At 53.4% G+C, this 25,636-nt stretch overlaps 8 protein-coding genes and 1 non-coding gene across 9 annotated transcripts; 3 read left to right on the top strand and 6 right to left on the bottom strand.

The window, feature by feature from the left end:
- Nucleotides 1-342: 342 nt before the first annotated feature.
- On the bottom strand, nt 343-2,338 carry BBK36DRAFT_1202903 (mitochondria protoheme IX farnesyltransferase; the record flags this gene model as incomplete). The annotated part of the gene is made up of 2 exons (XM_024897240.1): nt 343-1,768; nt 2,262-2,338. The coding sequence occupies 2 exons, from the start codon at nt 2,336-2,338 to the stop codon at nt 343-345; spliced, it is 1,503 nt and encodes a 500-aa protein (XP_024749161.1).
- Nucleotides 2,339-3,460: 1,122 nt separating this feature from the next.
- On the top strand, nt 3,461-8,298 carry BBK36DRAFT_1120744 (hypothetical protein; the record flags this gene model as incomplete). Its single annotated transcript, XM_024890736.1, has 3 exons — nt 3,461-3,976; nt 4,027-7,518; nt 7,582-8,298. The coding sequence occupies 3 exons, from the start codon at nt 3,461-3,463 to the stop codon at nt 8,296-8,298; spliced, it is 4,725 nt and encodes a 1,574-aa protein (XP_024749160.1).
- Nucleotides 8,299-8,494: 196 nt separating this feature from the next.
- On the bottom strand, nt 8,495-12,635 carry BBK36DRAFT_1135570 (DNA repair protein). Its single transcript, XM_024892690.1, has 7 exons — nt 12,160-12,635; nt 11,942-12,101; nt 9,701-11,880; nt 9,581-9,664; nt 9,476-9,550; nt 8,744-9,418; nt 8,495-8,706 (listed from the first exon to the last, which is right to left on the bottom strand). Exons 1-6 carry the CDS (start codon nt 12,535-12,537, stop codon nt 8,744-8,746), a joined length of 3,552 nt encoding a protein of 1,183 aa, XP_024749159.1. The 5' UTR covers nt 12,538-12,635; the 3' UTR covers nt 8,495-8,706.
- A 526-nt stretch (nt 12,636-13,161) lies between these two features.
- Nucleotides 13,162-14,442, bottom strand: BBK36DRAFT_1121234 (FAD/NAD(P)-binding domain-containing protein; the record flags this gene model as incomplete). The annotated part of the gene is made up of 1 exon (XM_024890803.1): nt 13,162-14,442. One exon carries the CDS (start codon nt 14,440-14,442, stop codon nt 13,162-13,164), a length of 1,281 nt encoding a protein of 426 aa, XP_024749158.1.
- Nucleotides 14,443-15,571: 1,129 nt separating this feature from the next.
- BBK36DRAFT_1120536 (diphthamide biosynthesis protein) lies at nt 15,572-17,182 on the top strand (the record flags this gene model as incomplete). The annotated part of the gene is made up of 1 exon (XM_024890709.1): nt 15,572-17,182. One exon carries the CDS (start codon nt 15,572-15,574, stop codon nt 17,180-17,182), a length of 1,611 nt encoding a protein of 536 aa, XP_024749157.1.
- Nucleotides 17,183-17,615: 433 nt separating this feature from the next.
- On the bottom strand, nt 17,616-18,332 carry BBK36DRAFT_1159961 (hypothetical protein; the record flags this gene model as incomplete). Its single annotated transcript, XM_024894251.1, has 2 exons — nt 17,616-18,185; nt 18,279-18,332. 2 exons carry the CDS (start codon nt 18,330-18,332, stop codon nt 17,616-17,618), a joined length of 624 nt encoding a protein of 207 aa, XP_024749156.1.
- Nucleotides 18,333-20,118: 1,786 nt separating this feature from the next.
- Nucleotides 20,119-20,630, bottom strand: BBK36DRAFT_1169528 (hypothetical protein; the record flags this gene model as incomplete). The annotated part of the gene is made up of 2 exons (XM_024895329.1): nt 20,119-20,495; nt 20,552-20,630. The coding sequence occupies 2 exons, from the start codon at nt 20,628-20,630 to the stop codon at nt 20,119-20,121; spliced, it is 456 nt and encodes a 151-aa protein (XP_024749155.1).
- Nucleotides 20,631-22,264: 1,634 nt separating this feature from the next.
- On the bottom strand, nt 22,265-22,336 carry BBK36DRAFT_t102. The gene has a single exon. It is a non-coding gene; the product is annotated as a tRNA-Arg (tRNA).
- Nucleotides 22,337-23,251: 915 nt separating this feature from the next.
- BBK36DRAFT_1202882 (hypothetical protein) lies at nt 23,252-25,099 on the top strand (the record flags this gene model as incomplete). The annotated part of the gene is given in 4 exon segments (XM_024897239.1): nt 23,252-23,385; nt 23,400-24,203; nt 24,260-24,601; nt 24,667-25,099. The coding sequence occupies 4 exon segments, from the start codon at nt 23,252-23,254 to the stop codon at nt 25,097-25,099; spliced, it is 1,713 nt and encodes a 570-aa protein (XP_024749154.1).
- Between the last annotated feature and the right edge of the window lie 537 nt (nt 25,100-25,636).

Below are 25,636 nucleotides of genomic sequence, written 5' to 3'. Positions count from 1 at the left end.
GTTTTTTTTTGCTTTGCACCCAAGAAAAAGGGGACGGACCTGGAAGCGATCTTCCAACGGATGTATAATAGTGACAGAGGCATCTTATGCATAGGAAACTGGAGGAACGGAATTATAAATGTTGCTTTTTTTGCTTTGCTTCGAACTTTTCTGCTCGTCATCCGTAAGGACTTGTCCTACCCAATGCCCATCTATCTAATTGTACAAACAGCATCTGTGCGGAAAGCTCTACTGTACATTGCGCCACTCAGGCACTATATCGAACACATACAAAATTCTCCCTTCTCACTCTTACAGAGTCATGAAAATAACAAACTATTCCTACACAGGTGTGGTGATACTTCACGCTCTTGACTGTGTCGCCTCTCTTTCTTGGCCCGCCGTCGGGGCGGACATGCTCGCCATCTCATCCAGTTCTTCCTCCTCCCACTCTCCGTCCTCGTCTTCTCCAAAGACACTCCTCCAGGCTCGACTCCACATGCCCTTTTTGTGCAGCAGTGCGAGGATCATGACGCCAGGCAGGTGCCAAACGCTGGCCCAAAAGAGGCCCCGTGCGCTCCCTTTGTGCCCTTCATACTTCCAGAAGCGGACGGCCTCACGGGCCAGCCAGAGGTTGATGGGCAGACTGGTTGCGGCAAAGTACCAGTCCGTCACGCCAGCGGCACAAAGACCAAAGCACAGGGGAAAGAAGACGAGACTGTATCTCAAAGCGACACGCGCGTTTCGAGCCGGGTTTGTCCATGCAAGCATGCGCAGGCCAGCGGCTTTGTATTCCTCGCGGATGGGCCAGCTCAAAGCCATGAAGTGAGGGAATTGCCATGCAAAGAGAAGACCGCCGAGCAGCCAGCCACCGATGGATGATCCATCACTGGCCAAAAGTAGCTCTCTCCATGACCCGTCCTTTGTTGCAGCTTCGCCTGCTGCGGCAGCCCAGCCCATCAATGGTGGGATTCCACCAACGACTGCGCCCACCCAAGTATTGAACGCAGTGACAGCTTTCAAAGGCGTATAGATGCCAGCGTAAAGAACAATATTCGAAAGACCCAAGAATGAAACGGTGGGGTTGACGCCGAAATAAAGGGCAGCACCACCACCAACTCCACAAAGCATGGCAAACACTGCCGCCGCTCGGTTCGAAACCAGACCCCGGACCAACGGCCGATTGCGTGTTCTCGACATCTTGGCGTCGGTGGAAGGCTCGTAGAGCATGTTCAGTGTGTTTGCGCTTGCAATGCACAGCGCAGTTCCCGTCGTCAGAAAAAAGAGCGTCAATGGGCTCAGGCTAGGCGTTTCGGTCATTGTCGGCGTCAGCATTTCGGGAACCGGATACAGCGCGTACGGTGCCATGGCCGACAAGGTGACGAGGACCGTCAGGCGGGGCTTCGAGAGGGACAGAAAGGTGGAAAGCGTTCGGCGGAGGGAATCTTTGGGCTGCGACGCCGCGGCTGAGGTGAGGAGAGAGGAGGCATCGGGAGGTAGAGGAGCTTCGGAGGAGGATGATTGAGCAAGGGCTTGCTTGCGGGCCTGTCGTCGGCGGTGGGGAGCCAGGTCTTCGAGCGATTGAGGCGTTTGCGACGCAGCGTTTGGTGGCGGGGTTGTCGAGGTCGAGGTTGAGGTTGAGGTTGAGGTTGCCCGCGAATTGCGCCTTGAAATGACAGAGTCAAGGCAGCTGGATCGGGCCAGCAGTCGGTTCTGGAGGAAGAAGACGGCGCTGAGCGGCGAATTGGCGCTTCGGGGCGCTTTCAAGCCGGGGCTGGTGGAAAGCCATCTTCGTGATGCCGCAGCCGGTAATGAGGCCGACACCGACGCTGATGCTCGGATGCTCCGCCTGGACAGCAGCTGAAGCTCCGGCGCAAGAGCCAAGATCAATGGTGACCGCATAATCGCCGACTATCAGAGCGCATGGCGTCTCATGCAGGCCTCAGTCCATTTCCCGCCGGTTTGCTGCTTTTTACGTCTTGCGGCTTCGGCGATGGCGGGCTATTTTCAGCGCTGATCTGCTGATAGCTTTGGAGTTTTGTTGGTGGTTTTACTGCATTCGGAAAGCGGCGGTGGAACACGTGCTACGTCAGGTGACTGGCGTCGTCCTCGCCTCGGGGCAAGAGGTTGAGAGCTTGCTCCTTCTACTATTGCTCCGTTGGATATGAGTAAACATTCCAACTTTGAAATAAGAAATAGTAAATCCTTTCTCCTTCAATAATCTGCCCAAATACCAGCGGCAATGTGATTGTGAGCTGTTGAAGAGTGACGCTACAACTTACAAGGACCTGGTGACAGCGGCTCTGTGGGCATTCGAATTGTACCTCGGATGTGGATTGACGTCCCTAAACAGCCACATCCTTTCAATCGGCTTCTATCAGCAACATCCGTCTCGTGTCTACAAGATGCTACTTCTTCTCAATTCTCTTTGAAGGGGCATCGTTCATTGATCAAAGGCGCTTGTTGGTTGCCATTACATCACTGGATTCGGGAAATTTCAGATGGCCATTTCGGGTGGTGAAAGTAAGTGGCTCCATTGAAGAGGGACAGGAAGAAGAGTTGACTCGAGGGCAGATGCATGCGCTTCATCTGTGTACAGAGTAGGAACTTGGCATGGAGGGGAAAGCATCAAGGCTTCTTTTGACTGGTGCTCTTCCGCATTTCTGAATGCGGCATCAAGAAAGGCGTTCTGTAAAATCCAGAACGTCAGTGCGCCTGTGAGGAACCAATCTTCACCAACAGGAGTTTCTACTTTTACTGAGCCATTATCGAACCCACAAAGGGGCCAGAACAAAGAGACCTGAGACGAGAAAAACCCGATCTTCAAGACGACAAAGACTAATTGAAGGCAGACAAAATGACGCGATTGCTTGCTCCCATACCCATGATGCTCGGATATCGGTAAAGCATAGAGCATCTGTCGAGCATCAGAGTAATGCCAACGACAGCACGTCAAGTCATCGAGCTATCATCCACGGCGTCGACGAGATGGTGAAGAAAACTGCACTCTTTCCGCTGCGAGTCTTTCTCAAGGCGTACAATTGAAGAAGCTGGGGTCGACGTTGCTTTCATAATGACTTTCGCAGGATTGAACAACTGTCGCACATGCATCTTCTGTTTCTGAAAACTCAGATGACAAAGGACCCCTGAAACCCGCTTCACAACACAATGGCATTGCGACAAAGACGTTTATGTATGACCCAAAAATATCCCATGATGCTAGCTACTCCTGACATACCCTCAATATATATCAATCCACTCCACGCTAAACCATCTGGTTTCGAGACTTCACTTTCTACGAGTTCCGGTCTTTTGCTTTCCTTATGCCCGCACATGATTCTCGTCCGATCCCCCATCGTACTACCTGATGTTATCATACCCTTGTTGCCACATTGTCAGAGTCAATCGCAGTCAATCTCTCTGATTTGATCACCCCTCGCTACCTCAAAGGGTGAGAGTACCATCCTGGACACTAAACGCCATGGATCCGACTGGCGTTGGAGGGGCTATTCTCGGTGGCTCTGATAGCGTCTCAGCTGTCACTGAAGAAGAAGCCCAGAGGCGAGTCGATGTCGCCGTTTCTTCCAATAGCAAGAAGTGGATTGACGTACATCAGGCATTTCAAGATCTTCTCGCAAATGGCGGGATGACCCTTCGTCAAATCCTTCCTGCCTTCTTTACGTCGCACGAGACTCGTCTGTTCATGCTATCCGAGGCGGTCATCCTGAAAGGAATCCAAGAAGACAACACCTACCGATACCACCGACTCTTGCAAACCCGGTTCCAAGGCGTCACGTCAGATATCCCTACCAAGCTGACTATGCTGTATTTTGGACTGCCCATTGAGCCAGAACGTCTCTCATTGACCGAGTCGACTTTTGACATGGAAGTTCAAGAGCCAAAGCCGTCACGAGACGCTGTTGAACCGCCTTTGCATTTCCTGTCCGCGCATAAAGAGCGCAATTGGGATGAAGATACTCTCTCCGGTAAGCTGATTGTTGACACGATTTGTTTGACTCGCCAACTAATAGTTCACTAGCCGAAAAGAACTCACCAATTCCCGCCATCCCGTTCCGCCACTTCTTGAGGAGACCGTCAGATCTTAGAGAAGGGCAGCTCGGGGATGGACAGCCAGTTGTACACCTCAGAGGAGGTGGAAGAGATGACGACAGCGACTGGGCTGAGGACAGCTTCAGCGGCCTGAGCTCCGGCGAGAGCGATGGCGATGACGATGAAGACGGCAGCGATGCAGATGACACAATGGAAGACCAGCCCGACCGCATGGAAGTTGACCCCAATACAGAGTCCGAAGATGGCAACTCCCAAGAGACTGACAGCGTTGAAGACATTTCCTCGGTGGAAATAGCAAGCAGAAACTGGATCAGTCTCTACGGATTTCAGGGGCGGGTGCCCTTTATCCCTGGAGATCGGCAGACGTATGAGGATGCCATCAGGAAATTGCTCTCCCTGGGGCCTCAAGAGCGCACAAACTTCTCGATCGTGCATTTCGACAACCAGACCATTACCATCAACACGATCCACGACACCGTCCCTCTGAAGGCCAGTAGTACAACGCTGCACTTCATCACCGAGAAAGTCTCCAAAGGAGGAGATACCCCTCCGAACAATCGGCACACCTTCTTCATCAAGCTTCAAAAGGAGTCGATTCCCGAGCATTGGCAGCCCAGCGAGAAGCATCTCAACACCATTGTCTCTTGTGTTCTCTACACCCCAGAAGGAGAGGAGGCCCATATGAGAGGTGCTCCCGCTTCCTGTTGTTACTTGAATTTCCCAGGGTCTCACGGCTCTCGGCCGTCTCAGGAAGTAGTGTGTGGATGGGGTGCTGACCAGTGCAACGAATACTTGAGAACCGCCTTCGAGGTCCTGCTGGGCCAACCAAAGGGCCACTTTCACCATGCTTTCTTTCGGCTGGGTCAATGCGATTCTGATTTTGCCACTGCTCCTCCAATCTATGGATTCTCTGCAATCAGCTCTTCCGACATCCTGTCACTCATTCCCGCCGGCGATGGAACGCTCTCCAGCTTGAGATGCAACAAGCTTGGCGATAAGGAAACCGCATTTGTGCTGCCTGGTTTTCACTTTACCACCAGCTTACCGCTTGACGAGAGCGACAAAGATACTGTCACCGGCTTGTTGTCTTTCATTCGACAAATGATCACTTCAGCCTTCGGCGATAGCGTCAAGCACCTCAAGTATGTGCGCTTGCTCGATGGTCGCGCAACCCTGGGCCCCAATATCAACAGGGACCAGGACTATTATTCCATCCGAATGTCCGATGATCTGCCCCAGAACTGCAAGATCAGCTACGCTTCAGCTTTGTCCAAGATTGTCGCTGCAGGCAATCCTTTTGTTCTTTTGTATCCAGAGTGGGAGGAGGACCAGTGCTTCTTTTCTACAACGGGAGGCGACGGGGCCGAGCATCATGTGCGCATGCCCCCTTTGTCTTCGACACTGGATGATCTCTGGCGTTCTGTGTCTGATCTTATGTCTCGCGCTGGACTTGATCACAAACGCCCCGAAGAGCTGCGCGCTGGTGATGCCCTCATCAGCATCCAACCCAAGTTCAACCATGAGCCTGCGAGCGCCGAGGTTGACGCGCCGTGTTTCTTCATCGGACCCGAAGCCACAGACGAGCAGTGGTTCAGCATCCGCGCCAGGATCACAACTTCGGTGGCGAGCATCAAGGTTCACGACTCAGAAACCTTCGATTGGCGGGCTCAGGTCGACAAGTCTTGTATCTGGGGTCCACGATATGGATCCGTCGCAGGAGTCAAACCTGCGGCCCACAATACCGAGAAGGGAGCGGCAAAGGAACAGGGCAGGTATAAGGCCATTCAGAAGGCTACCGATGATGCCGCCCAGGAGAATGGAAAATACTTGGCTGAGAACGCGGTTCGAGAAGCCGGTTTCCCTCCGGCCGCTTCAGGAGCCTCGGAGGCTTCGCTTGGAGAGGGAGAGCCCACAGGACAGCCCCATTCCGACACGACCACGATTCCCCATCGTCTGGGGGCGGCATCAAGCAGCAGCAAACGGCGGCGAAGGGCGTGGGCTGCGCAGCCCAGCATCTTTGACAAGTACGGACGGTTTCCACGGCTGGCCAACTCCGGCATTCAACTTCCGGCATATGCACCTCCTGTTGAACACATGCTTCGCACAGACCCTAGGATGCCGATGATATCAAAGGCTATCCTGACGCCCACTGAGCAAGGGGAGCTACAGCGCATCACCTGGGACTTGCGTGGCCTCTGCCTGAACCGTACCATGAGATGCCCCTATGAGGGTTGCCGGTTCGCCTACCGAATCGACAACCAGCAAGCCGTGGTCAAACATTTGGAGGCATCCCACACCGGAAGAAAGTGTATGTGGTGTAACGATGTCTTGCCGGGACATTGGAGCGCTGGAAAGGTGCAGCGTCATATGAGAGAGAAGCATAAGGATATGCTCATGGAGGCGCTCGGTGTGAACAAGGCCACGATCCGCCAGTTCGACGGCCAAGGAACCATCTCCGTACCGCTGAGAAAGGTGAAGAGGTATGAGAAGCCTCCGCCTACGGACCCGGCATCTGGTGGGAGCGCCTCGTCTCTACTGCAGAAGGGGGACGCTGCTGCGTTCCGCCAGCAGCAGAGAAACCATCAATTGCAGGTTGCTGAAGCCGACTTTGACGCCATCGTTTCTGATGGAGAGGAGCACGACCTTGACGGCATGAACCTCGATGATGCCCATGAACAGCCCAAACAAGCAAAGCCTACGGAAAGTCTGAGGGAAGGAGGACGAGTCCAAGCTACGACGGGTCAGCTGGAGGATGAGTTCAGCATGACATTGAGAGCAGCAATGGAAGCTGCGGGTGTTGGTCTCAAAGTGCCCCGGATCGCCAATCCTGATTCGAATGCCCGTCGCTATGACCAGAACACTCTCCAAGACGTCCTCCCCAGGCGAATGTCTAAGAGCCCATCGAATGGACATGCGGCATCTGCGTACAATGCCTCCGATACCAGTTCCCCTCATCGGCCCTCAAGCCAACCATCAAGCCCAGATCCATTGGCAGAAGAGGGCGAGAAAGAAAAGGGCAACCCTCAGGTTCAAGAAAAGGCCACACTCTTTGAGCTCGAGGATGATTCTTCAGAGTCGGACTCTAGTCCAGATGATGGGTCCGAATTTGGAGAAGAAAACGGACAAGTTGAACGTGAGTCGGACGAAGAGTCAGACGGCGACCTCCAAGGCACAGCTTCAAGCGCGAAACGCCGCAAGCCAAGAGGCAGACAGCGAGGAAGGCAGGGTGACCGCGACTACAAGTATGAAGCCGACGAAGAAGACGACGAGGATAGCGAGAGCGACGTGGATGGACAAAAAGCGAGGCCGCCTCGACGTGATCCATCGCCGAACTGGCACAGAGTGCTTGGGCCTGATGACCCGGAGTTTGAACCGACTGATGAGTATTACTGCTCAAAGTGCTTCCGCAAGGCTCCCAAGAAACACAACAGGGACAGGTCCCCACTGGGAAGGGCCAAGGAAATCGAGGTAAGCAACTCTCAAGAGAAAGTAGTCTCGTGACTAGATGAACTGACAATCCTCCTTTAACAGCTTCACTACGATTCAACCCGCTGCTGCGGCATCCGTCGCGGCATAGGATCCATCAAGCGCCTACCCAACCGCAGCGGCTGGATCCCCGCCAGCATCATGCCCAAACCCCTGAGCAACCTCCGCAAGCAGTTCCTCCGCCGATATCCCTCGTACGCCCGGACACTCTATCCCCTCAACATCACCAACGCCAACGGCTCCTACTGGCGATCCGACCCCAACAACGACGAAAACAAAGACTGGTGGTCCATTCCCTGGCCGCCGTACAGAGGCCCGTCTCCTTTGCCCAATGGCTGGGTTGCGCCCGATGTGGCCGATGCTCCTATCGCCGGGAAAGCCCGTTCGCAGTTCCAGTTGAAGCCTGTGGCGGATCCAACGTATCGCGAGGGGAAGGGCGATGCCATGGAGTCTGATGACGATGAAGAGATTGAATCGGACAAGGACACGAACGGAAAGAGAAAGAGGAAGAGCAGACCTTCATCTGCATTCGCGAGCAAGGAAACGGTTCCCACACCTGCCAAGAAAGCACAGAAGCCCACTCCCAAGAAGGCGGAGAAGATGAATGCTCAGAGGCCGTTGAGGAGGAAGAAGACGCCCATGCTGCAGAAAGTGTTGAAAGCGAAAGCTGCATCACCGAAGAAGGTGATGAACAAGAAGAAGGAGGCGGAAAAGACGGCGCCGGTTCGCCGATCGATGAGGAAACGCCAGAAGACGAAATAGAGATACTGCGCTGGTCGCAAGTTTGTGTTTTGGATTGGTTTGTTTGGTATTTTGTCGATGATTTGGTAGTTTTGTTTACTTGCGTCGGAAATGTTTCGTAGTAAGGGAAATTGTTGTTTGTTTTGCATTTCATTGGACCGATTGAAAGAGTTGTTTGCAGTGTTACTTGCAGTGTTATGGGCTTCATGGAGAGATGGACGTGCTTTCTTGTGTGCAGTTACTGCTTCTAATTTATATGTATTGTACGTTTATGCATCTTCCTTGACGCCCTGAGCCGCAACGCGTGATCCATATATACCTCTCGAAATGCCATCACAAATTTCCTAATCACACATGCCCATATACACTCGTTCCGTGTCGTGAGATCATCGAAAACCCCTCGCAATGTTTTTCATGCCATGGCAAACGAGACCCAGAAAAGGAAAGAAAGTTGCAAATGAAAACATCAAAGGCTCTCAATGGCTCTGAGCAAAACGTCCACCCCCTGGGGCCCCACGTCCCCCTTATCCCCGAGCAGCGAACCGACATCGCTGAGAATGCCCAGGGGAATGTAGCACCCCGTCTTGGCCTTGTCGAGGCTGTCCTTGAGACGGCTGGTGTGCTCCCATTCCTTTGCGGCAATCTCCGCTCTCTTAATGACGCGGTCCGAGATGCCGCACATGGCGGCGCAGTGCATGCCGAAACTGCCCTCCGCAACGCCGTCTTCCAGCTTGTACAGGAACGTGATGCGGCGTTCTGCGTCGTCGACGTGGATCTGCATGCGGCGAGCGCGGATCTCGGGGTGGTTCTCAAACTCCGTGGCGAGAGAGTGGTAGTGCGTTGCGAAGAAGCCGATGCAGCCAATGTGGGTTGCCACATGGTGCAGAACAGCTTGTGCGACTGCGACACCGTCGTATGAGCTCGTGCCTCGACCCAGCTCATCGAGAATGACGAGGGAGCGGGGAGTCGCCTCGGCGAGAATCTTCTTGGTCTCGGAGAGTTCCACAAAGAAAGTGGATTGGGCGGCGAAGATGTTGTCGTTGGCTCCCAGACGGGACATGATGCGGTCCACGGGAGTGAGGCGAGCTGACCTGGCCGGAACGAAACAGCCAACCTGAGCCATGATGACGGCAATGCACGACTATGACAATGTTAGATTCTGAATGGAAAGGGAGGGAACGGGGGTGGATGAGCTTACCATTCGGAGAACCGTCGACTTACCAGCCGCGTTGGCACCGGTAAGAAGGTTAATCTTGGCCTGGTCACCACCGAGCTTGATGTCGTTTGGAATAAAGTCGTCCACCGTGTTGATCATGCAGGGATGTCTCAGCTCTTCAAACTCCAAGACGCTGCGCTCCTCCTCGACAAACTGAGGCCTGCAGCTCGGCTCTCCAAGGGACATGGATGCCTTGGCAAGACTGACCAGACAATCCAGCTGGGCAATGATTTTGATGGCTTTCAGCCACGTCTCGTAGTCAACGTCAAACTTCTTGCAGAAGCGCGACGCAACTTCCCGGATGAGCTGGGAGTGAGTCTCCTCGGCTTCTTGGAGTTTCCGGACAAGAGTGGTGAGCTCGGTAAAGTACCACCGCTTGACGTCCTTGGTCGCAGACATTTGACGCCAGCTGGAAGGTATCTTGACACTCTTGGGCGCTTCGATTTGATAGATTTCTTTGCCGATATCCGTAAACTTGAGAGTTTTGCACTTGAGCTCCGCCTTCTTTTCTGCCAACAGATCGTCCAACTGAGTCTTGATCTCCTCGATTCGAGCCACACTGGCGTCAAAGTCTTCGTCCACGCCCCTCTCTGGAATCATCAACTTCTCTTCCCTAACTCTCTGTCGATCGAATGCCGTACTCCAGTAAGCCAGCGGCTCCTCGAGGTTGGGCATGGCAGAAATGAGCCTATCAAGCAGGCCATTTCCACCCTTGAAGGCGCCCACTAGAGTCATGGTGTACTCGATCTGCTCGAACCCCTCAAGGACGCGAACAAAGTCTTCAGGTTTGCAAGCGCCGGCGTGGATGCGTGAGATAAGTCGCTCGAGATCCGGCATCTTGACGAGCTGGGAAGCAAACTGTTCGCGAATGGAAGGATCGTCATTCAACAACTCGACGGCATCCAGACGCTCGTTGATACGATCAATGTCGCACAGCGGGTGAGCAACCCACTGGCGGAACAGACGCTTGCCAAAAGGAGTGATGCACTTGTTAAGTAGACCAAACAGGGTGCCGTCAGTGTTGCCATTAACAGTGTTTGAGAAAAGCTCCAGGTTGGTTAGAGTCTGGCCATCCAAAACAAGGGTGCTGTTCTTTTGGATGGGTTTGTACACCTCGAAGTTGCCTTGAGATAATAGGGGGGCTTCCAGCTTGAGGAATCGGAGATAGGAGACGAGTCCGCCAATGGCGGACATGACGAGATCGTTGTCTTTGAATTCCTGGAGGGCTTCGGGCCAAACTTCTTCTTCGTCTTCCTCTTTGAGAAAGTATTTCCCACAGGCGAGTTCTCGCCTGGAGGTGTCGGCATCCCAGAATTCTGTGCCTGGCTTCAGGTGCGTCCAGATGGTGGTAGGGCTCGTGTTGTTCTTCAGGATGCGAAGAGATTTTGTGGACAATCCGGACTTTTCGAGCAAAAGCTCGCGAGGGCCAATCTGAGCGATCAACGTTTCGAACTTGGTCCGATCAACATCGTCGACGAACCCAGAGAGGAAGAACCGGCCAGTGGCAGTATCGGTGAAGGCGATGCCAAACGCTGGCAAGTCATCCACCACGGATTCCTTGATGGCGACGCAGTAAGCAGCCATGTCGTCTTGAAGCATGCTGCCATCCACCAGAGTTCCCGCCGTCAAAATGCAGCCCAGCTTTCGAGAGATGACCTTGTCAGCCTTCTTGCCGCTCTTGTCCTGCCGCTCTCTCATCTCCTTGCCCAGGTTGGTCTCCATCTGCTCTACACGGGCCACCTTGTATTGCTTGGCGATGAACTGATTGACCCAGTGGTCAAGAGAGCCCTCAGGGACTCCGACCATGCGCATGTTGACTCGGTCCGTCATCTTAAAGTCAAATTCCTGGTGACCAATGGTTGCGTCCTTTTCATAAAGCTCGTAGAACTTGCCCTTCTTGAAGAAGACGATTGTGTCCCAGAGATCCTGCTTAATCTCCCAGTACTGCTTCTCGAAGGGAGAAAACTTGGCCCAGGCGCCTGGAGGAATGAAGATGGTACGCGGATCGTAGTCTGGATCCGTGGGCGGACGCTTTTCCTTGTCTCGAATGTTAGCGAGCCAAGGATAGCGCTCGTCCGGCTCCTTCATGTACGCCTTTTCCTTCATCTTGGGGTCTTTTGTCACGACCCGATCCGCCGGTGTAACGACAGGCCGCTTTTCGGTAGAATCTGGGTCGTAGGACCACTGCTTCGCGGTAGAGGTGGAGGGGATGTCATCTATTTCCATATCATCGAGAGACGTGATAACCTGCTCCGTATCCTCTTTGGCGGAGGGCGAAATATTGGTGCGTTTGCGCGCTGACGAGGGTTTCGCGGGACGCTTCCTCTTCTTGGATCGAGAAGTCTCTCCATCAGACTCGTCTGACACGACAAAGTCTTCCATGTCATCTGCACCTATTGTCAGCCTTTGTGTCTCCAGTATCGGCGAGAAGGGCATGGCAATACGGACCCTCTTCTTCTTGCTCGGCCGTCTCGCTTCCACCGTACTCATCTTCGTCGTCGACGACGGTGTTGCGGGCCCTACCACGCCGCCGAGCCTGCGAAGCCGCTCCGTAGGCGAAGGGCTCCTCCTCATCCGAGGACTCGGCATAGTTGACGGCCTTCTTCCCCTGCACCAAGTTAGTCAGCAGTGGGTGACTGAGGACTTTGAAACGAGAGAACGCAAACCTTTCTAACTGGGCTACTCGGCGCCATGTCGCTATCCGAGGCCTTGATAGGCCTGCTCCTGCTTCGCTTGGCGGTCGACTCCATGTTCTCCTGCGAGCTCGGGGGCTCTGGAGCATCGCTGGAGGGCACTGGGGTGGAGAGTTTGGTGGAGGGGAGCTTCGCCTTGGGGAGAGAGTTGGCCTTTGTCTCTTTGAGAGGGGAGGAGTGCTGGTGATCGGACGAGACCTTTTCGCGGGCTGCGGAGGGAGCCGAGACGGGCGAGGACTTTTGGAAGAAGGACATGATGGATTTCTGCTTGGTCGACGAGGCGGCTGCCGCAGCTGGCCGGGCGGCCTTTGCTGGCGTGCGAGCAGCGCCCGCTGCCTTGTCACTGGGCATCGTGATTCAGCGCGGATCGAGCACCAGGATGGAACAACGACAGAAACGGGGAGGAGAAGAGCCGCCGCCACGCAAGAGCTGCAGATTGGTGATTATTTTCGGAGCGGACGAGAAACAGACGAGCATCAATGGAAGAAGAATGTTCAAACGAGAAACCCGCTCAAAGAATTGACAACACAGCAGCCAAGCGGCGAGCCGAAAGACTCAATAAGACGACATGGGATTAGATAGAGCACCGAACAAACGAGAGAGGACCCTTGCAAGAGAAGAGATGCAGATGCACCGCGTCGCGATCGCGTCTGAACTCGATAATCGCTGCTGATTGGCCTTATCTCTCGCGTAAAGTGGCGCCAGATACACAGGCATACCGTCTTTCACACTGTACCTGAATACCTATCCGCTAGAGTACTTGCTCTGTGCGGAAGAGGCCACCAGATAGCAAGTACCTGCGATCCCCGAGTCTCCGACGGAGGTCGATTTGGACCTTCAATCAGTCAACAACTTACTCAATTGAGCAGTGTTTGATCAAGACGATGGGAGTCGTTACTCCCGGTTCTATGATTCGAAAGCCAAAAGAGTCTCTGCCGGATATCAACCACCTGTCCCTTGTCCCGTACCCTCAGCTCAGCTCCCCGCCATCTTGCTCGACATCCATCTCACAAACTTGCCCACTAACAACACGCACCAAAACAGATAATATCGCCAGCCGGTGCTATGGGCAGACTTGATCAGTCCTCTCGACCGCTTCAGGCTCTGTGCTGCTCTCGGGACGCTGACGCTGTCATATGCCTTGACGGCCTCCTCTAGGCTTCGGTGCTTGCACATTTGGTATGCCAGTTCCCATCCATCCGCCAGTGCTAGATTGGCCCCAATCCCTGCAAATGGGCTGAGTGCGTGGTTGCTGTCCCCAAGAAAGATGGCGGGTATCCTTGTGATATCGCTATGATGAAAGGGCATCTTGTCCCGCGAGTTTAAGAGCAACACTGTTTGGGGATCTGTCCTCTTGATGATACTGGGAAAAGGCTCGGCAATGTGCGATGCAAGCTCAAGACTCTTGTCAATAACAGCCTGAGCTTGATCGAGAGAGCCGCGATCCAGGCCTGGCACCTGGTCCTCATTTTGCCCAACAGTCCACAGGATTCTGTGCTTGTCGATGGGAGAAACGAAAGCAGATACGCCCGTGCGGGAGACGACAAAGCCCCAGTCCTCACTCAGCTGCGGCGGCAAAGCCTCTTCGAACCTCGCCACTCCGCCCCTGAGGACTGCGCCGTTGTAACAAAGGGGATCGTCTGGGCGAAGGCTTTGTCGAATTTTGCTGCTCGCCCCGTCGGCAGCTATGAGGATGTCGCAGTCTTGCTCGCTCACGGCGCCATCTCCGCTCACCACTCGAACTCTCAGACGACCATCGGGAAGTTCTGTGGCAGAAACGCACTGTGACTCCCAGTGGACGACACAATGATCGCCGAGATGGAATGAATTGTGAAGGACTTGACGAACATCTTCTCGAGCAATTCGGATGCTGGATGATGGAATGCCGAGGACGGGCTTCCTCCTGAAAGCGACGTGCTCTCTCCATTGTGAGTCCCATATCTTGAAGGCACCGACGCCATCAACTCCCGAGGCAGCTTGTCCCAAGGCCTCGTCAAGCAATCCAAGGTCTCTCAACACGACAAGGCCGCCGTTTTTGTCATAGGCCGTTAGAGACAGATTGTACGTCTCTCTTCGTGTAGCCACGTCTTGCGCATCACGTTCGTATATGATGATGTTTGGCTGGTCGAGTTTCGGATTCCAGAGTTTCTGAAGGCCGACAACAAACGCAGAGCCGGCAAGACCTGCCCCCGCAATGACTATCGTCTTGTTCTCCAAAAACTGCGCAGGGTGGAATTTGTCGTTGTCGCTGGCCATTGCGAGAGGATTCTTTTAAGCTATAGAGGTTCATGCTTGAAAAGAACACGGGGCCATGATGTCAGGGCCCAAGCAGTTATAAGAAGTGGCACGGGCACTCCATCACAAGGTCCAGCCTGTCTCAGACGATTCCTCGGTGAGACAGTCGTAAAAACAGCGAGGCCAGCATTCTCGACCTTGTACAACGGTTTAAAGTAACCCGGACGCCACAACATGAACCCATGTTTAACTCGAACCAGCATGAAGCTATGTACAACCTACCAAATCAGATTATTTTGCTGGCAGACAATAGGAGCCGCCCTTGCATCTTATTGGACGATACTTGCTTTCTTACACGGATTTCCATTTTCAGCAAAGACTTGTCAGCTTTCAAAACATGAAATAGTATTAATACTAACTCTCGAAAACATTTGATTGCCGAGGGCTTAGCGGTGAGTGCCGAGATGGCAGATTCTCATGTGTTGCTGTTAGTCTTAGCTCAGCCCAGTTGATGGGAATGTCCGAATGCGGTAACTCGTAAAGAGACGAGTTTCCCCCTTGGGTGACGCATGTCTGATATTGAATCAGTATCAAGACCTCGGCAGTCGCTCAGCCTCCTTACAGGATCACACATTAGAGCACAAGACATGCCTTGCCCGTTGGCATCGTTTGACTGGAGACTGAGGGAGTAACTACTACTAGTGCACCGTAACATGGAGATAACTTGAAGTTACCAAACATGCAGCGGGCTACATCAGCACGGAAGGTTTTCGATATTACCCCAGGTTTACTGAACGATCGAAAGACATGATAGTTGTTGGCTTGCTCGTATTGAACCAGTTGGATATCCTACCAATATTGAACTTATAGTCGGTTATATAAAAAATAAAAAAAACCTGTGATTGAAGCCTCTTAACCTCACTCAGTCTCGAGACAATGGGTTACAACGACCTAATTCACACCTGCTTCCCCGCGTATAGAAGCCCAGATTGACACCCGCACCCCGCCATCGCACAGGGTCTGCCCCTCCAACTCTTTTCAACGGCCTTGGATGATATGAAATTTCTTCCTCTCCATTCGTCAACTTAATCCGTCCTCCTCGTTCAAGCGCAGGCATTCAGTGTTTCTGCGACAAGCGAGATAAGAAACCATGGCCGAACTCTCTTCAGCCCCCGTGCTGTCAACGCCAGAAGACCACCTCTTCGAAGCCGCCGCGCAAGCCGAAACCAAGTCGACCCTCTCCCACGATGCTCTCCGAACCACCTACGAGATCCCGCGCACGGCGGCCGAGATCCGGCAAGGCGGGTGGAAGAGAGTCGCGCTCCAGTTCCCAGACCACATGCTCGTCGACGCCCCCAGAGTAGTGGAGGTGCTCAAGCAGGAATTGGAAAGCACGAGCGCGGGCGAAAGCAGCACAGACGAGGGAACCAAGAGCTGGAGGATATGCATTCTCGCGGACACGAGCTACAGCGCCTGCTGCGTTGACGAGATTGCGGCCGAGCACGCGAATGCAGACGTCGTGGTGCACTACGGGCGGACGTGTCTGAGTCCGACGAGCCGACTGCCGGTCATTTACGTGTACACATCGCAAGAGCTGGACCACGATGCCGTCGTCGCGCAGTTTACAAAGGAGTTTGGCGACAAGGCCACAAAGGTCGTCATCATGGCAGACTTGACATACCAGAACCACGTGGAACCGATAGCGCACGCTCTCAGAGAACGGGGATATACCAACATAGTAGCGACGGAAGTCATCAGAGATCCCGCGGGCGTAATACCGAACAGGAGAATAGCGGGAGACCCCATAGACGAAGAGCTCCTCAAGTCGCATTCCCTATTCCACATCTCCGATCCTCCCGCATCTCTTCTCCTCGCTCTCCAGTCCCGCTTCGCCTCTCTTCACGTCCTCTCCGTGCCGTCACCGTTATCTCCCACCCTCGACAACCCGACATTCCGAACAGCAGGGCTTTTGCGCCGACGCTTCGCTCGCGTTCTCACCCTTGCCTCGGCGGGCGTCGTTGGCATTCTCGTCAACACGCTCTCGGTGTCAAATTACCTCTCGTCAATCGACTTGCTGCGAAAGAAGATTGCGGAGGCTGGCAAGAAGAGCTACACAGTCGTCGTAGGCAAACTCAATCCAGCCAAGCTGGCCAATTTTGCCGAAATAGAGGGCTGGGTGGTCGTCGGATGCTGGGAAAGCGGGCTGATCGAGGAGGATGCTGGCTATTGGCGCCCCGTCATCACGCCCTTTGAGATGGAGGTGGCCTTGATGAATGAGGAAGTAAGGGTATGGGGCGGAGAATGGTGGGGAGGTATCGAGAAGCTGAAGCTTGAAGACGACAGTCCGAAGAAGGAAGAGAAAACTAATAAAGACAAGGTGGACCGAGATACGGTAGCGGAAGACGGTGCCGAGGAGGATGCGGACGATGACGAGTCTCTACCGCCGGTTTTCGACCTGAGAACGGGAAAGCTGGTCAGCCACAGCAGGCCTATGCAGCTCGCGACCAGAAGCGCATCCACGACGCAGAAGGCTAACGGCGAAGACGGGCCGCGGTCATCCGATGCGTTGGTCAAGAGATCAGTGGGTGAACTGGCGACGATCAATGGCGTGGCCAGCCCGGGCGCAGAGTATCTCCGATCACAGAGGACATGGCAGGGCCTCGGCAGCGACTTCAACGAGGAGGCCAGCACGGCGATAGAGGAGGGGCGGAGCGGCATAGCGAGAGGGTACCATGTGGGCGAAGAGACGGGGAGGCATTGATGCTGCCGTTTGGCTGTTCAAGATGTCCAAGACGTCACATGCTCAACGACAAACTGCGCGGACCTTTGACATTGCTCATTAGCATTGCTGGAAGATATTCATCATGGAGTTCCACTGGCTGGCCCTCCCAACTATATATAAATCGTAAACAAAGAGCACGTAAATACCCCCCCAAAATCAGCTTGTGGATAAACCACCAAGCAAGATGCCCACCGTATATCGTCAAAACAAAGCCATATAGAAAGAAATAATCGTCGGAGCAATCGTGCCTTCTCTTGCAATCATAAAATCATCAGTACTGCGCCCGACTTGCCCTTTTCCGAACCTGGCAGCGTCAATCGTATACGCAGACGTCGTCGTCTATTCCCTCCCCATCATTAGACAGCCCTTTTCTCCCACCACCAGCCGCGTCCCTCCCCAAGCCCCAGCCTCGCTATACGTGATACCCACGGTCGTACCCAGAGTGATGGCTGCGCGTCCCCGAGTGACTCCGGCGATGACTATGCCTTCCGCTATGACTATGCGAGCTCCTCCGCACCTCGCGCACCACATACCCGGAAGACCGCGGCTTCACATCACTATCCCCATGCGCAAGCGCCGCCAGCGCCGTCACCGCAAACAGCACGGTGTTGATAATCGCAAACGCCCACGACGCCTTCAGCATGGCGCACGGCTTATCCAGCGCCCACCTGTACCCGGGGATGCCCGCATCGTGGATCCGGTAGTACCAGACCTCCTTCGCCGACGACGGATCCGAACAGTCGGCCCACTGGATGCCGCGCAGGAAGTAGATGCCCGCGATGAGCGCGCCGAGGAAGCACAGGTCGACGAAGCTGACGAAGAGGGCGTTGTGCGAGGAGCGGCTGTAGGCGACGAGGGTGAAGAGGCACCAGGCGAGGGCGAGGACGGTGACGATGAAGAGGACGAGGACGGCGTCGGGGGTGAGGACGTTTGCGTCGTTGAACTTGCCGACGAACCAGCTGAGCATGCCCACGGGGGGGATCTAGAATGAATAGGAGAAAACAAAAGGGTCAGCGTTTGTGCTTTGGGGGGTGGGGGGAGAGGAGAGTCGGATGGGTGAGTATTGAGGCTTTACCAGGGTGACGATTTGGCAGAGGCGAGTGCAGATGAAGACGAGTGCGAACAACATGGTGGGTGATGGGTGTCGCAGAAGCGACGGACTGGCGATGCGACGACGTGCAATGGGTTGAGTCGATCCGATACGCAAAGCTGGGCTGAGCAAAACTCGGTTCAATTGGAGAGGCTCTCAAGTAGCACGAACAGCCCTCAATGGGAGCACTGCAATGCTAGGAATGACGCCGACAGCACAAAGGGAGAAGAGGGTAAATAAAAAAAGAAGCGGAATCTCCAAAAAGGTGCGGTAATGCGCCTCTACGCCGCTTTTATTACGTCTACTCAGATCCAGTGCCTTGCTTTCTTTCAGCTGTGAGTGAGCCTATCGGTGCGATGCATGTTGGGCACAGGGGGGAACTTTTTGTTTCCCCCCCTTGTCTAGGTAGAGCTATTTAGTCCTCGTATATGAGGTGGTTGGGCGGAGGGAAGCTTTCTTGGTTTTTGGGCAACCAAAATATCAATCTTGGGTGGCGGGGAAACCAAAGAAGGGAAGAGACCGTAACAAAGAAAGAAAACGGCCCTTTTGGAGAGGGATTTTTCCAGGAAACTGGGCGTGAACCTTGGTGTTAAGAAGCTAGAATGATGCCTATCCGACAATCAGACTCAACTCGAAAAGATGGATGGATGGACGGAACGACTGCATGCATGCATCTGAACCGAAGCTTCACTAACAGGGAGAAACAAAGAAGCTCGACCGAGTTCCCATCGGTTGGTTGGGTGGGCCGAAAAAAACGTGGCTGGACTCTTGCTCACTGGCCAGCAGCTGAACGGGGCTGCCAGGGGAAAGGGAAGAAACGTGGATTTCAAGTGGCTGGCACAAAGGCGAAGCCATGAATGCGAACAAACCCGACTCCAGCCACTCGATAAGCGGACGGGAAGCTAATAGCGGGAAAGGCGTCGACTTCGTTGGTGTGGATGGAAAGCTTTGTTGCGGGAAGCGGTATGTGATGCTGTGATGCTTTTAATGAAATCAAATAAAAGTACATTCTCTTCAAGTTTGCGCAACTTCCCAAGAAATCATGTCTCAGAAGGTCCAAGTGCTATTATCTAAGTACCTTTACTGATTTATCGCAACAATACCATTTGAAGAAAGGGCACACAGCCATCAACACTTGGTCCCTCAAGCACTTTGGGCAGTACTCGTAATACTCCGTACCTGACCAAGGCCTCTGCCACGTGTTTGGCTGTCAACGCCAGTCACCTCACACAAGCCCCTCTCACAAGAGCCCCTCCGGATGTGTGAAATACATTTGATGGAGAACAAAGTAATGAGGCGCATTTGTCACTGCTATGGCGCAGCGCATGTCTTCGTAATTGTACGCGTTTTCTTTGTCCACGGCCTGAGGTGCCCCCGCCGCTCCACCTCTCGATCGAGAGTCACTGTGGGGTCGGCACTCAGGCATCGAGGCGGCATCTGCGCAGACATGAAATTGACTATAGGATGCACAAATGTGTTGGTGGTGTGAGCCGCAGTGGGCGATGGCAGAGGAATCAAGATGCGAATGGTAATAGTGGTAGCCCACTGTCTCTGAGGGCTGAGGCGAGGCACAAGTTGGCATCAAATTGTAAAAACATGTTTTCTAGTTCATACTGTCGCCGTTAGACTCCGGCGTTTTCAACAAGCAGTGATATCTCATAACAAGCGTTTGACAAAAAAAAAAGAAATCGCACAAGGTGTAATAGGGTATCATGACTCCGATCCAAACTCTCAGCATGTCATCGCATCGCATCATTTCGTTCCCTCACACTCCACCCTTTTCCTCAGCTTCACTTCTCCATCCAAGACGTCTCAAATTCTCGGCTTAAACGTTCGAGGGCGTGGTCTTGTCAGCGCGGGCGTGGCCCCTCAAGGTGGTCAAGCCCTCGAGAATCGCCAATCCCAAGAAACCCGCCCAAATGAAGAATCCAAAAGCGACTGCGGCCTGCGAGCACTGGCAGAAAGTGATGCCGTGGCACTCTGGCACGCCGATGAAGGCGGCCATGGCAATCGAGCCCGAGAACCAGAAAATAGTCGTAATGACAAGAATGACAAATGCTACGAGAGCATGGTAGAAGCGAGCTGCGTAGAGAGGCGTGAGGGCCAGCCAGATGAGAATCAAGAAGCTCCAGACGGAGTTGAAGAGCATGAACGCAAACGAGGCAGGCGACGAGTAGCCGAAGCCAGAAGTGGCATCGACAACTATGGCAAGGTATGTTAGTCTATGTACAGCTATTGGGTCTGTGCGATTCACTTACGGTAACCTGTGAGGCCAAGCTCAATGATGACTAGGATAGCCAGGACAATGTGAATAATGGTAATCATTCCGAAAGCCATGTTGGGCAGAGTTTGGCGCCGAATAGCCTTTTTCTTCTTTCAAGTAAATGCGCTTCTCGTCTTTTGGATTGCCAAAGTTGATAAAATCAACGTTGCTAGGAGCTGTATTATCCGTGGGAGGGAGGCCGCAAACTGCGGGAGGAGGGGACGGTTGTATTAATATTCGCAGCTGAAGAGCTATCGAGAGGCTCTCGACAAGCGGGTGGCGTCGGATTGGATGCTTATGGCTGCGGACCAGGCAACTAGTCGCTGTAAAGGTGGTGTCGGCTAAGGTGGCGCGTGATGACGGCCCAGTCAGTGAAGACTTGGTGGAAGGGGTAGCGGTTTCGGGCTAATTGGGCGTGAATGCGTTCAAGGTGTTTCGTGAGCGGTTGGAGTGGTGTTTTGCTTGTCGGTGATTGGAGACGGACGATGATGCTCGAGAGGTCAGTTGCGGCGGCGAGAGAAGAATGTGAAGAGTTGAGAATGAAGAGAAACTGGCAAAAAGGGGTCAAGACACGAGAGGGTTTGGCTATTTAACAACATAAACTGGTGATTCACGCACGGCAACCGCTACCCAAGCTACAAGCAAGACCAAGTAAAATCATACAATTCTCAGCAGGAAGCGCGGATGATGTCATGCGCTGTGGCTTGTCGCTACGTCACAAACAGGGCAGCATTAGCGGGAGACCCAGCAAGAACCAACGGATCATGACTGCTTAAGCGCCAGCTCTCGTGTTTCACGATGCCGCACTCAAGTACCCTCAAGGTATCTATTTAGGGTCTCTCGACGCTGCAGCTCCACCAGAAACTAGCAGCAAAAACCGGCAGATGATCAGACAGGACAGGTTCAGATCGCGCACTGATGATGCAAGCGTACAAGGCGCGAATCTGAGTGACGAGGGCAGTTTCTTCATGACGGGAGAGAAAATGGCATGATGGCTCAATTTGCTCGCCGAGCCTTGATTAGGTGACGAGTGGCTGGGCTATGCAGCATCCGAGTTGGCGTGGCCTGCCTACCTAGTATTTGTACGTGTCTATGACGGCGCTGAGTGGCTGATGTTACTCGTGGGCCTGCGCAAAGAGGAATGCTGATGAGGACCTCAAACAAAAGCGAGGGATTCCATACGCAGACACAGCGAGGCACCTTGATTGTTGGGGCTGAACGGCTGTACGTACTACCTTAGTACGTCTTGTCATCTCTACGAGGTACGTGTAGCAGAACACTGCTATTTTGAGGATCCATGAAGACCCTCCGCGCTTCACATTCCTCTTGTCGAATGAAAGAGTCGCATGTTCTCATTGATTGGCCAGTTTGGAATCAGATTTGACACATCTGCTAATTACTATAGTTGCAGAATACACACCGACAAGGGCCAGCGTATTCGCACTCGCTGAGACGCCATAGGCCGGGGCATATTAACAGCCACACAGACACAAGCCACAAAACGAACAGGCTGTTCAGCTGTCATGGAAGGAGCGCAGTGCCGTCCGGTCTTACCTTCCGACCAACTGAGTTGCCTTCGCTTTGCTGCCCACGACGAGTTAGTGCTGGAAGCTTCTCGACTCGCTTTATCCCACGAAATCGACACCACCAGCCAAACAAAACAATATCCTCGAGATGTGTGCAAAAAATGAAGACAATGAAAGAAACTCGATCCAGCCAGGGCTCGAACCTGGAACCTCTGCCACCGGAAAGCAACGCGCTACCATTGCGCCACTAGACCGTTTGATTGCATTTGATGGTTTTGTCGCGAAGCTAATCGACTCATGAAGATGCGGGATGGGGATGTTGAAACGGATCAGAGCCAAGGCGGCAACCGAGTCAATCAATTGCTTCAGCTGGGGAACTAGGTGGGACAATGTCCTTTTAAAGATGGACTTGACAAGTAGCAGACTACTCGATCTGGATCATGTTCCCTTATCAGGGCAGGACAGGATGATGAGGATGTCATGGGCACAACAGTTCGGTTGCGGTCGTCAATGAGAGAACGCTGCGGAAGCAAGTCGTCTCTTCGGAGCTAAGAGCTTGAAGCTCTTCTCTGTAAGTCATCATCTGCGCGAGCAGTCCTGGACTCCAGATGCGTTTCTCCTCCTGTCGAGGGTATCGGTCTTTCACCCGTGGACTGAGACTGAGAGCGGAAGAGAGCACTTTATAGCTCATTGACTGGCCATTGATTGCCATCATTACACAATACAAAGCATCTCGAATCCTCCAACCGGATGGACCATGTGCTTCGAGTTGAGACGGAGCATCAACACATTCCCGCATTTGTCAGCCCGCAAATCATCAAGCAGATGAACAGCGACCACTCTCTCCGGCGCTGTTTCAGATCATATGCAGCCTGGTGCTTCTAGCCCGGATTTAGGGAGATTCTGCTCGCCAATACCCAGTCAATGGGAGGCATCAAATGGGCGGCCGACGCCGGCCGCCCCGGCTTCCAACAAGTCCGCTCAAACTCCGCGACTGTGGCTCCGGGCCAAGTCCGAGTACAAGCTGGAGCCGCATCACGGCGGCCATCCTGCTTAGCTTAAGCTTCATACCTCCAACCATACTTTGTACATGATCGCTCTGGTAGACTACGGCTCCCGTACTGTTGTATCCAGCGTTCTGAGAATTCAGCGAACCATCAATCATAGTCATGGCTTCAACTCGGCCGTCCCCTGAAAGTGTTGAAGGGCCCACACCGCCACGGGCAGACAATGTCTGTTTAGCTTGCCGCCGCAAGAAGAAGAAATGCGACAAGGCGCTGCCTGGCTGCCTGCAGTGTAAGAGGTAAGTGATTGGAGGGCTTTCAATCTGTATTCTGGTTCGCTGTGTTGGTTGGTAGTGGCCCTGGCTCACAAGTCTAGACTGCATCTCCAATGCATATACGAAGATACCGAGAGCGTGCCGGTAATAGAGGAGTTCCGCCAGTTGAGGAAGAAGCTCAAGCTCTTTGAGGAGATGCTCATTCCTGGCACTTCCAGGGTGTCCAATCCACCTACCCGTCCAGCTGTGGATCTATCCCCTCCCGACACGGCAGATGAACCAAGCGTGACTGGCTGTGATCTTCTTTCTCGACTCGAGGCCCTTGCCTCAAAGTTGAATGTGGGCGAAGAGGTTTACCAACTGCTTCAGTCGCACCCAGGAGAGATCTACGGGGCGTCGCAGATTTACTTTGACAATATCCACAAATGGATGCCCATCATGTCACAGAAGCTCTTTTACAGGAGATTGACCGAGTTCAGCAAGACAAGGCGTCCGGACTTTGCTCTCCTCTTGCTGAGCATCGTCCTATGTATTCACTGCCCCGCGAGTGGCACAACGCAGGAACCGCTGTACAGAGCAGTCCGCTCGACATTCTGGAGCCTGAACGCAACCATAGACGCATCTCTCGAGATGGTCCAGGCCGGGGTTCTACTCTCCTGCTACGAGTACGGGTTCGGCATGTACAAAGAATGCTACAAAACCATTGGCCTATGCGTGCGTATGGGCCAATTGATGGGCATTCAGGATGAGAAGCCACCGTCAGACGAGCTTCAGTTCAGCGACGAGTGGATACGAATAGCGGAGAGATGCAATCTCTGGTGGGCATTGGTTATACGTGACAGGTTCGGACATTTTCCGCATGCATATCTGGCCGGCCGGTACTAACAACGGGCCGCAGGTCAACCTTGCTGCACGGGCCTTTCAGAAACAGTCAAGATGCAATGCCCGATCACCTTCCCCTTGAGGCGTTTGATCTTGATCCCTCCTTTTCTCGGATCGGTGACGCTGTCATTACTCGTGATCCAGCGCCGGGCATCTTTGGCTACCAAGCAGTGGCGTGGCGGTTGTTCGACAAGACAGTGGCCTTTCGCCGTCGAGTAGCCAAGGGTGAGACATCAGAGCGCCTAAGGGAAGATCAAATGCAGCTAGATGCTGAGCTTCAGAGCATGATGAGATGCCTCGTCGACCTGTATAGCGGTGCCACCTGTGGGTATTGCGAACCGTCTGCAACGGTGCTCGTGTAAGTACCTCACGGCCGTAACCATGTCACAGGTGTCGAGCGAAACTAAACGTGGTTTATCGCAGCTCTCTTCTCCTATTGCACGGTCGCCATCGATCCATCATAGCAGACACGGTGAGCAGAAGCGAGATGGAAGGCATCCCGCCGCATTGCTTCGTCACCTCGTCAATGGCTGTCAAGACAATCGTCCGCATGATTGTTGACATTGCACACACAATCAACAACCATTACCGAAAGATTAACATTGTCTCGTTCCCTCCGACGTATTGCCAGGTCATCTACAGGGCTACGCTGGAGCTAATATCCTTCCGCAACGACATGGACGAGGGGGAGTGGACCAGGGCGCTGGAAACGCTGCGGGAAGCCACCTGGAACTATGGCAGAAGATGGCAGGCTGCAGGCAAGTTTTCAATCCCCACTGATGCAATATGTAATTGGAGTGGCTGGCTAACATGGTTTCTTGCTGTTGGTAGCCAAGTATTTAGAGACTGTGGATAGCTTGCTTTTAGACGTCTTGCCGAGTTCACCGTCAACCTTTAATCATTTTCAGCCCCTTCAGAACGATCCTTGTGTAGTTGCGTTGCTGTCTAGATAATCTACCTGGCGTTCCCATGGATTTTGTCAACCATAGAAGTATAAACTAGATCAGGTCGCGGGTCAAGGAAGCATAAGACGGGAGTGAGAACAACACACAGATATACATGGTACAGCCAAGTTTACCAAGACAACAATGTCATGCATATGCAGCTCTTTGATTATCAATCTATCAAACCCGTCCTCTGAAGTCCGTAGACCCTCATTCTCCGTTCAACAGCCCCCACCCCGGAGTGACTAGTCCACAAGCCGGGGTCGGCAATTCCAAACTTGGCAGAAAGCGCGGCCGCCTTCGGCCGCCGGTTGTTGAAGCAGGGGGGGAGACGGGATCAACGACAATACTTCGCATTGAATACGATGATATGGAGATAAAATCATGGCGGACAGCGATCACATGCATCTTTTGATTATTGAGCATTACTCAAAGGCCGTCATTGATCA

This window comes from Trichoderma citrinoviride (genome assembly GCF_003025115.1).
Source record: "Trichoderma citrinoviride strain TUCIM 6016 unplaced genomic scaffold BBK36scaffold_8, whole genome shotgun sequence".
NCBI classification, from domain to species: Eukaryota; Fungi; Ascomycota; class Sordariomycetes; order Hypocreales; family Hypocreaceae; genus Trichoderma; species Trichoderma citrinoviride.
Note: the sequence above shows the minus strand (reverse complement) of the source record. Positions and strands in the feature narration are given on the sequence as shown.

Bases quoted from the DNA above. Each gene is read 5' to 3' on its own strand.
- BBK36DRAFT_1135570 (XM_024892690.1), bottom strand. From the start codon at position 12,537: ATGCCCAGTGACAAGGCAGCGGGCGCTGCTCGCACGCCAGCAAAGGCC. The intron at 11,881-11,941 runs GTCCGTATTGCC...CAATAGGTGCAG, and splicing joins GGCCGAGCAAGAAGAAGAGG to ATGACATGGAAGACTTTGTC. The intron at 9,419-9,475 runs GTAAGCTCATCC...ACATTGTCATAG, and splicing joins AGTCGACGGTTCTCCGAATG to TCGTGCATTGCCGTCATCAT.